Source organism: Dendrobates tinctorius, unplaced genomic scaffold (genome assembly GCF_039654945.1).
Source record: "Dendrobates tinctorius isolate UK_male_01 unplaced genomic scaffold, ASM3965494v1 ptg000024l, whole genome shotgun sequence".
NCBI lineage: Eukaryota > Metazoa > Chordata > Amphibia > Anura > Dendrobatidae > Dendrobates > Dendrobates tinctorius.
In genome coordinates this window covers 15,515,999-15,531,241 of record NW_027361692.1, presented here as the reverse complement: position 1 = coordinate 15,531,241, position 15,243 = coordinate 15,515,999, and the positions used below count along the sequence as shown (strand labels likewise).

The 15,243-nt window shown below is 39.5% G+C and overlaps 1 protein-coding gene across 1 annotated transcript in view; it reads left to right on the top strand.

Annotated features, from left to right (window-relative positions):
• Window positions 1-15,243, top strand: part of COL19A1 (collagen type XIX alpha 1 chain) — a 1,445,738-nt gene that overhangs the window by 809,396 nt on the left and 621,099 nt on the right. Inside the window, exon 18 of the mRNA XM_073569423.1 lies at window positions 9,391-9,444. Within this exon, the coding sequence (XP_073425524.1) occupies window positions 9,391-9,444 (54 nt within the window). The remainder of the gene's footprint in view (window positions 1-9,390; window positions 9,445-15,243) is intronic.

The window sequence follows — 15,243 nt, the reverse complement described above, 5'->3', positions numbered from 1 at the left end:
CTATAAAATGTTTTGCTTCCTAGAAAATTTAAAGCACTTCTATAAACTGTAATGATTTTTAGAAATCAGTGTTTTGTCATGTAAAAACTCGCTGACTCAAACATTTTAAAATGTATCTTTTACTTGTCAGAATTTTGTTCTTTGATGAGTAATGATATCACATTGCTTCATAAACATTGTATACCTAATATAGGATTTCCTTGGTATCCTCAAATTCCCATGTCTGCAATTCCACTACAGAACAAACTACAAGCAGGTTTTTTTGTTTAATTGCACAGATGTCTCCCAGGAATTGAAACATTCTCTCTGCTGACTTCATTCAGATAGAAAATTTGCTGTTTTGTGATAAGAGCACTCCTAGATGTGCTGAGCTCCCATTCAGCATCCAGTTGAAAATTTTACTATCTCCATCTATTATTTCTCTTTTTCATCACATTACTTATATCCTTACAGAACAGTATGTACAGCTCAGTGTCCCCTTCACTTACACATTTTATAAGATTTTTGGAACACGGCAGATGTCTTAAAATAATAACCAAGAGGAATCTACAGGGCCAATTTCATCACAAAATTACATCTTATAAGCTTCACTGTAAACAATAGCATACATGCATGCATTAACCCCTTTATCCCTGGATATTTTGCATTTTTGTGTTTCTGTCTTTTGCTCCCCCTCTTCCCAGAGCTATAACTTTTTTATTTTTCCATCAATACAGCCATGTGAGTGCTTGGATTTTGCTGGACTAATTGTACATTTGAACTACACCATATAGTGTACTGGAAAACAGGAAAAAAAATTCCAAGTGTAGTGAAATTGCAAAAAAAGTGCAATTCCAAATTGTTTTTTTTTTTTTCTACTAAATGTTAAAAGTGACCTGCTATGAGGATTCTGTGTCATTACGAGTTCGTAGATACCAAACATATATAAGTCATGTGGTGAACAGGGGGGTGAGTTAAACTTTTATATTTTTTTATTTTTTTTATATTTTTAAAAAAATTTTGTACTTTACACTTGCTTCAATAGTCTCCATGGGAGACTAGAAGGGGCGATCATCCAATTGCCTGTAATACACAGAGCAGGGCTGTAGCAGAAATGCTTAGTTGCTATGAACGCCGACCACTGGGCAGTGTTCATAGCTATCCGGCGATGATGACCAAAGGGGTCTCCCGCAGACACCAGGTTGTCATGCCAACCAATTTGCAACCTGCGGTCATGTGACACCGATCGGCGGGATTATTGACACGCTTTCGGCGCGATCATAATAATAATAATAATCTTTATTTATATAGTGCCAACATATTCCGCAGCACTTTACAGTTTAACAGTTTCAAAACATAAGTCATAAGTAACAACATTAACAATACAATAAATTAAAGCAAAATAAGACGAAGCAAGACGAAATAAGACGACCCTGCTCGTGAGAGCTTACAATCTACCATGAGGTGAAGGAGATACAAAGTACAGGGGTGTATTTACAATTGTATATTTACAATGAAGGTCCAGCCATCTTGAGGGAGTGAAGGATGGAGATAGTGAATGGGCTATACACGCACACTCACACATAGAATGACTTTGATTAGTGAACGTGATAAGCTGCTCTGAACAAATGTGTTTTGAGGGAGCGCCTAAAACTATGCAAATTGTGGTTAGTCCTAATTTCTTGGGGTAGAGCATTCCAGAGGATAGGAGCAGCATGGGAGAAGTCTTGGAGTCGGGAGTGGGAGGTACGGATTAGTTCAGAGGTTAGTCGAAAGTTGTTTGCAGAACGCAGCAATCGGCTAGGCCGATAGACAGAAATGAGGGAGGAGATGTAGGGGGGTGCCGCACCGTGGAGAGCTTTGTGGGTGAGAACAAGTACTTTGAATTGGATCCTATAATGAATGGGCAGCCAGTGTAATGACTGATGAAGAGCGGACATGTCCGATCATGTTAAATGCCGCTTTCAAAGATTGACAGTGCCATTTAACAGGTTAACATCCACGGGTGGATCGCAATTCTACCCACGGCTGTTAGGGGTGCATGTCAACTGTTGAAAAGGGGGGCTCAGTGATGGAGCCCACATCAAAAGGGTAGATCCAACATGCTCTGTACATGTATGGCGCATGTCGTGAAGTGGTTAAAGTGATTGTTTCAAGAACAGTACCACTCAAAACTCAATAAAGTATGCGAAAAGAAGTATACTTGCTATATATTCTAATTCAAAATAGCTCTTTTTTGTTGTTATGCAAATACATTACATTTTAATATGTAAAAGTAATACATGTTTTAGACAAATTTATTAAAAAGAATCCAGAATATGGTGCACAATTTGGTACAAGCAAAAATTTCTCAATGGTATCGCTAACTAATCCAATAGCCAAAGGCAAAAAAATCCAGTTTTAGCCAATCCAAAATAAAACATATATTTAATTTTTAAATAAAAAATATTAGTAACTAGTGCATATAATATGGTAAAGTCCACATTAAAATTATATTACGTTCCTTTTTTGTCCCACTTATGTGTAAATGTATCCCGTGCATTCAATTGCTGCAATAGTAAGTCAATTGGTCAGTAAATTGTAATATGGATATAGAAGGATCAACCTATTTGTTGCTACATAGATGTAGGATTTCGGTGCAAATCTACTCCTGCTTATAACAGGCATACTTTATACTTGATTTATTTTCTTTCAAACAGTTCTAAATGTGGTACATTCAATGCTCATTTTATTGAATTTGAAGCAAATTATGCCAACTATTTCCTTTTAAAAACTTGCAAATAAAGTCCGTGGAGCCTCATTTAAGAGTCTCAAACATGGGACAAGCCAGATCTTTCTCCAGGGATGGACCCAGCCAAGGAGTGGCTCCTTTCAGAAACCACCATTACCACCATAATAAGTGGCCATTTAAGTCAATATCCAGCTCTTTACAAGTTTACAGATATGACGAGGGAAATACCAAGGCCAGGTATCCATCCACAGACAGCTGTTTCGGGGTGTTGCCCCTCATCAGTGTGGAGTAGGATTCTGGCTAGGTGGGAGCAATGCCTAGTAGACCAACATCACGAAACTTGCAATACAGAAACAGACAGTTTTAATAAATGTGGGTTATATGACATTTGAATATAAAGTCTATAGGACTGTTAAAGGCTTTCTGCCTAGTACTTATGTACCTGCTCCCTAGCAGACTTTTTTCCATTTTTAATGCATATATTTTTGTACCATTTACATGTATTTGTATTTATTGAATTGTTTATCCCCTATGTACTTTAATCTTTTTTTAGGCTAATGTTTTGTTCTGCAAATTATAGTATCTATTCTCAAGCCCACATATAAACATCCGTTTGTCAAATTGGGGACTAAATGGTGTGTCGCTACATGATCGCTGGTGAGCTGTCAAACAGGCAGCTTCACCAGCGATCAGGACCAGCGACGCGCGGGTAACAAGCGATGCACGTCACTTAGTTACCCGCAGTGTATCTTAGTTACCAGCATGCTGAGGCAGGGAGCTGGTAACCAAGGTACACATCTGGTTTCTAAGGGGCACGCGGCACTTAGAAACCCGATGTGTACCTTGGTTACCAGCTCCCTGCATCAGCGCGCTGATAACTAAGGCACACATTGGGTTTCTAGGCACCGTGCGCCCCTTAGAAAGCCGATGTGTACCTTGGTTACCAGCTCCTGGTCGCTGGTCTCCCGCCTGTCACATGCAGCAATGCGTGCTGGCCGGCGGGAGACCAGCGACCCCAAAAATGTCCAGACATTTCAACAACGATCAGCGATACCCAGCAGGGGGGGCGGTCGCTGATAGCTGTCACACACAGCAATCTCGCTGGTGAGATCGCTGTTGCGTCACAAAACTTGTGAAGCTACAAGATAAGTGTATCTTTAGTTCATAATTTAATCTGATTCTCATAGATTTCGTAAATTTGGAAAGGGTTTTGCTATAGCTGATAGAAATAAGCTAATTATTTTGGGATTAATTGAATAAATCTTGAATTTTACAAAAAAAAAATGTATTCTTCTGAATGAGAATTTTATGCAATGTAACTAGTTCAAATTAAGCAAAATCTTGGTTGCCTTTGCGGAACTGTAAAAAAAAATTAAAAAAAGTAATAATCACCTCTCTGCTTGCATGTCCCACTGCCGCAGACCCTGCTCTGGCCTCTTCTTTTCGCCATCCTCCATCACGAGATACCATTTCCAGCTTTCTTGACTCATCATCCAGTGCTGAGCAGGCCTCTGACATTGTGGCATTTGTGACATCAAAAGATTATGACTCACATCACATGAAGCCTAGTCAGCGCCGTGGGTGTTGTATGTTGGAATATTGTGACATCACGTTGTACTCTATACATCCTAATCAGAGCAGAATGCAACAATGCAGAGTAAATAAATCCAAAGAGCATGTCATGTGACAGGGGAAAGTAAAAGGAAGAGTCTACATGGCAGGCTGTGGGGATGGTGGTGTAGATGAAATGCAAGATGAGTGTTAAATTGGTTGCCTAAATTTACTGTGTGTCATTGCATACTTATGATTCCCCCCGCATAAGCGCTGTGCACTGTGAGGATTCAATGGTTTCTGAGCCGAGACCGAAGGGTGCTTATGCGTTATGCATACTTTTGGGCAGAGCCCATCTAGTGGACGTGTCCTTGCATCATACACTTGTATTGAGGAAAACTGTGCCCCATCTAGTGATCTAGTGGGCAAGGCCTCGCTAAATACAAGTGTATGGAGCGAGGCCATGCCCACTAGATGGGTTCTGATTGGTAGTATGCATAAAGCATACTGGGGGTGGATCCCCACAGTTCACAGTGCGTGTGCTGGGGCGATTCATAAGTCTGCAGTCACACAGAGTGACTACCGATATTTTAGACAGGACAGCCCCTTAAAAATTTTTTATACTATTCATTTATTGGGATCTGGAGTCTAAAACAAACCAGAACTTAACAAGGAACAAATAAGTTAAAGGCAAATTTAACTTTTTTGGCAAGTTCATGTGATCTGCCGAATTTGTCTCTTCACCAACTTGGACGATAAAACGATATTGGGCTGCACTGCTGTAATCATGAATTCTTAGGACTAAGATGAGTTGGATGGTTTTTATTTCCACAACGCATTTCAACACTGGACAAGCATCTTTTTGCAAGTGAAAAAACAATGGCATAGCAGACTGACTGATTTGCTTAGCTTTAGAAGCTGCTCACTGAATCGGCAACGTTCCCAGTATACGCAATATCTGCAGCAGTGATACCTCTTAGCCCTATTTTATGACACGCAGTTGGCTCGTTCATGCAGTCTGTTACACAGATTTTAAATAACAAGTCAAAATAATTACTATAATCAGTTTCGATGAATATGAATTTAGTTGTACATGGAACTTTTCTGTGCATAAACTGGTCACTTGATTGATTTAGTCTTCTGTTGTGTTCTGTCCTCTATGTAAAGAAGCATCAATAGATTACTGATAAAGCAGCAGAGCTGGATTTCAGCAAAGGATGCTGCATAATAGCACTGTGTTCTTTTCATCTTAGTAGCATGCACTAGCAAATGATAACACCAGGAGCATCACTGAACATATGTAATTTGTCTGAGACTTGCCCCTTCCCTGTCACTGAGCTGATTTCTTTAGTGCTGCTGGAAAGAGACTTGCTTCTAACAAAGGGTGGATGCTCTGTCTGCAGGTAGTTACCTTTGATGCACAGTGTGATGATAATGGCTTTTCTCTGAAATAATGCAGTGAACTTATTGGCTCTTAGAGTTAAAACATGACAACAAATTGGAAAATGTTGACTACTAGCTAAAGATGTATTTTGTTTCAAATTATTTCTGACACATTTTCTCTACTAAACCAAATTACTTTGGATTCTAATAGAAACGATGCTACAGTTATCATTAATTGTATCTCTAAAGCTTTAAGCTACTGTGTCCAAACACTATAGACAGTTGAAGAGATTTACTATGATAAATGGACAAGAATCTTGGCCCAATTTGGTACACGTGCCATCTGCCCTATTTGTTATATGTTTTTGACACTTTTTGTACCTCATGCAATGAGTGTGCTTGGTACAACAAGACCGAAAGGTGATTTAATTGGTAGAAGACCTGAGTTAAATAGATATTTTTAAGTTCTCAAGTTGTCATAATCAGGTAGATATTGTAAAAATAAGCAAGTTTGAAATTAACTTTATCTTCCTAGCTTGTACCTTTCACTTGATATTGAATTGATTGAGTTTCATCATGTACAGCTCAGTACTTAGGGGACCAGCCACCAGCATCATGGCTGAACATGAGCAGTAGAAACATCAAATCTAAAGAGAGAGGCCAGCTTGACTCTTGAGAACACGCATCCTGGAACATGCACAGTAGCTCCTGATTCCTGTCACTGTAGAACACAATCTGTACAATCTAATGCCAAGGAGATGTTCTGCTCCTCTGCTGAACTCATCCTTCTTTAGAGTCAGCTGTAGAGAAAAGAGCATTGTTTGTCACCACTGCTCACACCCTTCTTTACTAGTGGGGTCACCAACAAGATAGTGCACAATAATGACAGAAACTAAACCAACCAATAGGTGGTGTACATTCATAGTCTTCATCCTCCTTAAGAAGAAACTGACATGAAAAGTGCATTAATGGGGGACCCAAAACGTGGCAAATCGACACTAAGCAGTGGTAACTATGGATGCATAACAGTTAAAGCAATAGAGATGGCATGCATTTATTTTTATCTAGAATATGGGAGAGAAATGTATCTGGATCCTTTAAAGTTTATATCTAGCTTTTTTTGCAGTAATACAAGGTGAGCCATTTATATTGATACACCTAAATAAAATGGAAATGGTTGGTGATATCAACTTCCTGTTTGTGGCACATTAGTATATGGGAGGGGGAAAACATTTTAAGATGGGTGGTGACCATGGTGGCCATTTTGAAGTCGGCCATTTTGGATCCTTCTTTATTTTTTTCAATGGGAAGAGGGTCATGTGACACATCAAACTTATTGAGAATTTCACAAAAAAAACAATGGTGTGCTTGGTTTTAACTTAACTTTATTCTTTCATGCGTTTCTTTTTGTTTACAGTCATTGACATGTCGCAGAGGTTAACACATGAGGAGCAGATAGAAATTGCGTCAAAGTCTGGTGAAGGCAGTACCCAGGTCATTGCAGTGGATTTCAATGCAAGACACCCTACGCAAGAAAACTGTCACCATTCCCATTTTAATTAGTTTAATTAGTTGTATCCATATAAATTCCCCACCCAAAAAAAGTTTGCCTCATCACTGAACATAATGTTTTGTGTAAACTGAAGGTCCTATTTCAATTTTTGTTTTGCCCATTCTGCAAATTCAGCGTGCCGATCTGGGTCACCAACCATTCCCATTTTATTTAGGTGTATCCATATAAATGGCCCACCCTGTATATTGTAGAATTGATGTACATCTCCTCTCAAAAATGAATGCGCTTAAAATAGTTTGATTATGCAGTAAATTACTTTGTTGCTCTTGATAAACTAAAATCATGTTTGTGCTGTCTACACTAATGGAATAAATGAAAATGTATACATATAGCTTGTTTTTTTGTTCCCACCAACAGGTGGTGATATAATACTTTTTTATGATGCTGTGAGACTTTTTGTTTTTTTTCAATAAAACACAGTAAGAGCATTCCATTTTCTATGCACTTGGAACTTTACTGGAGCATCCAACTAACTCTATAAAACACACAGAAAAATACTCCCATGCGAGACAAGATAATAAGCAAACATCTTTGTTTAACCCCTTAGTGACAGATCCAATTTGGTACTTAATGACCAAGCCAATTTTTACAATTCTGACCATTGTCACTTTATGAGGTTACAGCTCTGGAACGCTTCAACGGATCAAACTGATTCTGAGAATGTTTTTTTCGCAACATATTGTACTTCATGTTAGTGGTAAACCCTAAACTCTGCTTTCTTTTTAATAAATTTGCAAAATTTTCTACATTTCTGTCTTTTTTCAGTCAAGATGGGGTGCAGAGTGTACATTAATGAGAAAAAAATAACTTTTCTATATTTACCAAATGGCTGCAATGAAACAAAGAGTGAAAAATTTAAAGGGGTTTGAATTCTTTCCGGACCCACTGTATATTATATCTACATGCATCAGAATAAAAAGTAATGAGTCAATCCACATGTCAGGGAAAGTGCCAGTGCTCATACAATTTTTTTTAAATAAAGTGCAAATGCATATTAATGAATTTCCAAAACAGTGCCCAAAAAAGGGGTACAAAACAGTTAGTAATCTTGAATGGTTGGCTGAAGTAATGATTGCAAAAAGCAAGCTATTTCGTTAGGAAGGAGTTAAAATAGCACAGAACTTTATCAGTGAACGCATTAAGTCTATATTAAAATGTGCTTCATTACCACTCACTTTGCATGATACATAAGTTCTAAAATAATCACATTATCTGATTACTTTAATTAGAGTACTGTTATTATTTCTCCTAATGAAAATATTCCATGGAGCAATAATACTTTAGCTTCCTGTGAATTTTTGTAGAGGCAGCAGGATTCGAAATGCAAGTCGTTTTAATTAAGCGGAAGAAGCCAAATCTAAAAAATTAATGAGAACTTGCCATGCTCAGGTTTGCTCGCTGATGTAGATTTCACGCAAACCGCAGCTTACTACTGTAGCACACTTTTGTTAACAATACATCTGACAATTAATCAAATATCTTCAGGACTAAACTTTCTTCCATGTCTATACAGTAATCAGGCATTTCTACGAAATGTATAAGTCTGGATGAGTCTGAACATGAGTCAGAGGATACCCCATATATGTAGTACACACTGAAAGGTCAATTTTCTGAACCTATGTCAAAATGTTATCCATTTAGGAATACAATTAACCAGGATGCATCAGAATCCTAAAGCTCTAGATATACTGAAGTCAGACAGCAGTCATCAGGAAAGATTTTTGTTCAATAATGCAAAAGAAAATGACCCGTTTAATTGTCACGGAATTACTATTAAATCACATCATTGCATTCTAATCTGGTATCATTTAATATAATTATTTTTAGTGACATACAGTAGTTACCTAGCTCTATAAGGAATGTCTATAAAATGGTTGTCAATACATTGATAATATTGTATTGAGACAACATTAAGACAAATCATGACCATGGAATATAATGAGCAACGTAAAATTGTAAGTCAATAAATCTTTTCCTTGCTTCATATAAATGATATTTCTATTTTCAGCTTTCAAGAACTCTCTAGGTGCCATTAGATCTAATTGATGAAGTCATAAACATATGCAATGTATGGAATTAGATTATGTATTATTCTACATTATCTTCTTAATTTGTGCCATTAAATTTTTCTACTTCACTATTTATGAATTGTATTTGTTTTTTCTATTTAAAGGGTAGACGAGGAAAACCTGGTCCCCCTGGTAATAGTGGCCCAGCTGGACTTCCGGTAAGTTCACAGTCATTTCAATACCTTTCATTTCTAACAATATTCAATGTTACAAGAGTTTTTTAACTCCTTAAAGAACAGGAGCTATAAAAAAGTCAACTTTCAATCCTTGAAGGTCAATGTTTACAAATAGCAAGTAGCATCAATGGTGCCATGCTATATTTCCTGGCATCACTGAGTGGGCAGATGTGAGTAGTATAGCACATCAGTCCTGAAGTAACTTGTAAAAAAAAAAGACTGCTGGGACCACCAGAGGCTGCAGGAGAGTCCGAACAATGTGGTGGGAATTGAATAGATGAGTATTGTTTGTTTTGGTTTTTTTTGTTAATTTGTTTGTTTGAATATTTATTGTTCTTTTTTCAAGGTTTTAGCATTAATTACCTTTTGTCTGTTTGTAAATTTCTCTTTGATTCCAGTTAAAATGTTCTCAATTCTTAAATGGTGAAGATATACTCATTAATTTAGTTTTGTGCCTCACTTCTTGTGTCGCTTAATCAACTCAGAATACCCACAAGATGAGTTAAAGAGAAAATGTCAGCACAATTTTATTGTAATGGTGCAGTAATACTGATTAAAATTATACTACTGGGGAAGAAAGTCACATTTTGGTTCTTCTTTAATCACCATTTGAAGTTTTCTGCTAATTAGATTTTGGTGCACAGGGACTGGACTGTGCACTTGATCTTCTCCTCCCTGTCTGTGATTCCCTTCCCCTTTGTGCCCTCCAGTCTTTGAATGACAGGTTACTGCTTTTTCAGTGACCTGCCTTCTTTGTATGAAATCTCTTCAAACAGAGGAGGCAGATGAAGGGGCCAGGGAGTCACCAACAGTGAGGAGACAATCCCACGCACTCTGCACAGTCCAGCCCCTGAGCATCAAAATCTAGTTAGTAGAAAACTTTAAATGGTGATTAAAGAAGAAAAACAAAGCAAAATTCTTCATAAAATGTATCAATGCAGTGAGTATTGCAATGTCGTTATGGCAATGTCTTTACTTCACATTACAAAATCGTGCTGACAGGTTTTCTTTATAGTGGAATGTAAGGATGGCTTTATTAACTGACCTAGTGGTGAATCTGTGTAGGTCATAGGATAGCTACTGTTTAAGCATTATACCCATTTTAGTTATCAGATGTGCCGTTGCTGATAAATCCAGATGCTTGTTTACCTGGAAGTGCATTGGGGGATCTTAAGTTATTCCGTAGGAGCATGGATACAAAACCATTGCACTTCCGGTTTAACTTGTATGTGACTTCAAAGCTCAATTTATCAACAATGGCACAACAAATTTTTCCAAACAGGTATCATATTATTTTTGTTCTACATTCTATTGTATACAGCCATACCAGTAGTTTGATTAATACAATCATCCTGACAGGTTAAGTTCCTTTTAAACATTAGTAGTATTAAAAAATAAATGTGATACAAGTGCCACAACGCACAAATCCTTTGTAGCTACTATTTCAGAATAGAGCAAGAACAGATATTTGCTGTAGGTTGTATTTCAATCACTGGAAGCATTGCATGCCTCTGTCAGTTCATACTTATATGTGTTTATTGGGAAGCTGTGTAAAAGCCAATATGCCTGTAGCAGTTGGTATATGACTTCATAACTAGGTAGATTCACCATTCAGTAATCTTGGCAATCCAGATGACATCTCCAGTGTGAAATGAAATTGTAGCCATATATGTTGCCACTCATATCTCTTAGAAGCCGATATGTATTAAATAGTTTTAAAGACAAATGGAGTTTTTTCTTTTACTTAAACCACCTGCTTAATTTTAACTATCTTTTACGATGTTTATGGTTTCTGCCTGTATTCTGGAGGTATCTTATTGTTGTGTACTAGAACAAAGACAAGTCAGAGATTCTCTGAAATCCCTGAGGAATGCAAGCAGTAAATCAAACAGAAAATATGTGTTTTAACATTGAGTAAGGAAATATATTCGATGAAGAAACACTAAAGCCATCATGGAATTGATCACTTTAGCACCTAGAGGCTTTTCAGCATATTTGGTCAATGAATTATGGCAAAGAACATGATAAAGTGAAACTGCTTTCTGCACATGAGACTAATAAAAAGGTTCCTCCTGATTAAATGTGAAAAAAACATATATCTTGAATTATTAAAAAAAAGCAATAACAGCAAAACATTAGCTCCTTAATATATTAGAAAGTTGGACACTTTTTCTTTGGCGACTTATATGATATTTAAGTTGCAAAGCCGCATCTATCAAAAGCATGGATAAGCTCATTTACCTACCTATGAGACAAAAAACTGAAAAAATCTATCTGGTCTTCGAATTTCTGACACTCAAAATTTATGACACTCAGAATATATATATATATGAGTATGTATGTCAGTGTCCAGCTGCAGCAATGAGACTCATGGGTCTTTCCCACCTGGTAATCAAGTTCCTGCACGGACTGGATTAGGAGTAAATCCTTCAATAGGAGAACAAAAAGGAAATCCAGAAAGAACTCAGCAAACCAGGATTGGAGTAAAATGATGCTTTTCTTTATTTCTTCAATAAGGTTAAAAAGACGACCCACAAGGATCAGGAACCAGAGTACATGGCAGAAATAAACGGAAATGGGACTACGTGTTTCGGCGACCTAACCGCCTTCTTCACGGTCCAAACCTGAGACCGTGATGAAGGCGGTTAGGTCGCCGAAACGCGTAGTCCCATTTGCGTTTATTTCTGCCATGTACTCTGGTTCCTGATCCTTGTGGGTCGTTTATTTTAAGCTTATTGAAGAAATAAAGAAAAGCATCATTTTACTCCAATCCTGGTTTGCTGAGTTCTTGCTGGATTTCCTTTTTGTTCTCATATATATATATATATATATATTTCAATTGCTGTAAACTCCTACTAGGATTATCTAATATATAATTGCCAATGGGCTCTGTCACAGCTTCCGGCGATTGTGTCGCTATCCCACAATCCACCGTAGCTGGAAGCTGTGACAGAAACTGTATCGCCATATTGGAACATCCAAGTTATGGGTATCCCGATATGGCGGCCGGGATTCAATGAGTGGCGTGGGATTCAAATACCCCGGCCCGCCAACTGAGCCAATGAACCTTGCCATGCAGGATTTGAATCCCCCACCAAGCCGCGCGGCTCCGCTCAGTGGCTGAGCCGGCTGAGGCTTGGCGGGGGATTCAAATCCCACACGGCACCGCTTATTGGCTCAGCCGGCAGGGCGGGGGATTACATACTTACCTGACCAGGAGGAGCATTGCAGCGGCGCTTCTCTTCTCACCGGAGACCAGGGCAGGAGAGTGCGGTGCTGAAATCGCACATGCGCATAGCGCTATCTGGCCATTTTACTGAAGACACATTTGCAGTGTGTCTTTAGCAATATGGCACCGGACAGCGTGGTATGGGCATGCGCATACTCCTGCACCACACTCCTCCCCCCGGCCTCCGGCAGAACATGACAGCATTGGAGCACAAGGAAGAAAGGTGAGTATAAATGTTTTTTTGTATCTGTGCAGTTTAATAGGGGTTAGAGGACCATACATATCAGGATAGGGGGGTGAGGGGTAGCATGCATACCAGGAAAGGGGGTTAGGGGACCATGCATATCAGGATATTGGGGTGAGAGGTACCATGCATATCAGGATTGGGGGGTGAGAGGACCATGCATATCAGGATTGGGGGGTGAGAGGACCATGCATACCAGAATAGGGGGTGAGGGGTACCTTACTTACCAGGATAGGGGGGTGAGGGGACCATGCATACCAGGATAGGGGGGTGAGGGGTACCATGCATACCAAGAAAGGGGGGTGAGAGGACCATGTATACCAGGATAGGGGGATGAGGGGGACTGTGTATACCAGGATTGGGGGGTGAGAAGACTATGCATATCAGGGTTGGGGGTGAGGGGACCATGCATACCCAGATAGGGGGGTGAGGGGACCATGCATATCAGGATAGGGGGGTGAGGGGACCATGCATATCAGGATTAGGGGGTGAGGGGACCATGCATATCAGGATTGGGGGATGAGGGGACCATGCATACAAGGATAGAGAGGTGAGGGGACCATGCATACCAGGATAGGGGGTGAGAGGACCATGCATACTAGGATAGGGGGTGAGGGGACCATGCATACCAGGATTGGGGGTGAGGGGATCATATATACCAGGATTGGGAGTTGAGAGGACCATGCATACCAGGATTGGGGGGTGAGGGGACCATGCATACTAAGAAAGGGGGTGAGGGGACCATGCATACCAGGATAGGGGGGTGAGAGGGCCATGCATACCAGGATAGGGGGGTGAGAGGACCAAGCATACCAGGATAGGGGGGTGAGAGGGCTATACATGCATTCAAATCCCACGTGGCACCGCTCATTGGCTCAGCCGCCCACCGGCGGATGTTCATTTCACCGCACTCCCGATGCAATAGCATTGATCCTATTTCTAGTATATACATATATATATAATGTATACATATATACTGTATATATATATATATATATATACATACAATGGGGGGAAAAGTATTTAGTCAGCCACCAATTAGTGTGCAATTTAGTGTGCAAGTTCTCCCACTTAAAAAGATGAAAGAGGCCTGCAATTGACATCATATTTAGACCACAACTATGAGAGTGAAAGGGAGAAAAGAAATCCAGAAAATCACCTTGTCTGATTTGGCAAGATTTATTTTTCAAATTATGGTGGGAAATAAGTATTTGGTCATTAACAAAAGTTCATCTCAATATTTTGTTATATATCCTTTGCTGGGAATGACAGAGGTCAAATGTTTTTGTTAGTCCTCACAAAGTTTACACACACTGTTGGTGGTATGTTGGCCCATTCCTCAATGCAGATTTCCTCTAGAGCAGTGATGTTTTTGGCCTGTCACTTGGCAACACGGATTTTCAAATTCCTCCAAAGGTTTTCTATGAGGTTGAGATCTGGAGACTGACTAAGCCACTCCAGGAAATTCATATGCTTCTTATGAAGCCTCTCCTTCATTGCCCTGGCAGTGTGCTTGGGATCATTATCATGCTGAAAGATCCGTCAACGTTTCATCTTCAATGCCCTTGCTGATGAAAGGAGGTTTGCACTCAAAATCTCACGATACATGGCCCCATTCATTCTTTCATGTATACGGATCAGTCATCCTGGTCTCTTTGCAGAGAAATAGCCCCAAAGCATGATTTTGCCAATCCCATGCTTCATTGTAGGTATGGTGTTCTTTGGACGCAACTCAGCATTCTGTTACCTTCAAACACAATGAGTTTTGTTTCTACCAAACTATTCTACTTTGGTTTCATCAGACCATATGACATTCTCCAAATAATCTTCTGGATCATCCAAATGCTCTCTAGCAAACTTCAGACGGGCCCAGACATGTACTCGCTTTAGCAGGGGGAAAAGTCTGGCACTGCAGGATCTGAGTCCCTGGCGGCCAAGTGTTTTACTGATGGTAGCCCTTGTTACAGTGGTCCTAGCTCTATGCAGGTCATTCACTAGATCACCCCCTGTGGTTCTGGGATTTTTGCTCACCGTTCTTGTGATCATTTTGACTCCACGTGGTGAGATCTTGCATGGAACCCCAGATTGCGAGAGATTATCAGTGGTCTTGTATGTCTTCCATTTTCTTACTATTGCTCCCACAGTTGATTTCATCACACCAAGCTGCCTGCCTATTGCAGATTCAGTCTTCCCATCCTGGTGCAGTGCTACAATTTTTTTTGGTGTCCTTCGACAGCTCTTTGGTCTTCACTATAGTGGAGTTTGGAGTGTAACTGTTTGAGGTTGTGGACAGGTGTCTTTTATACTG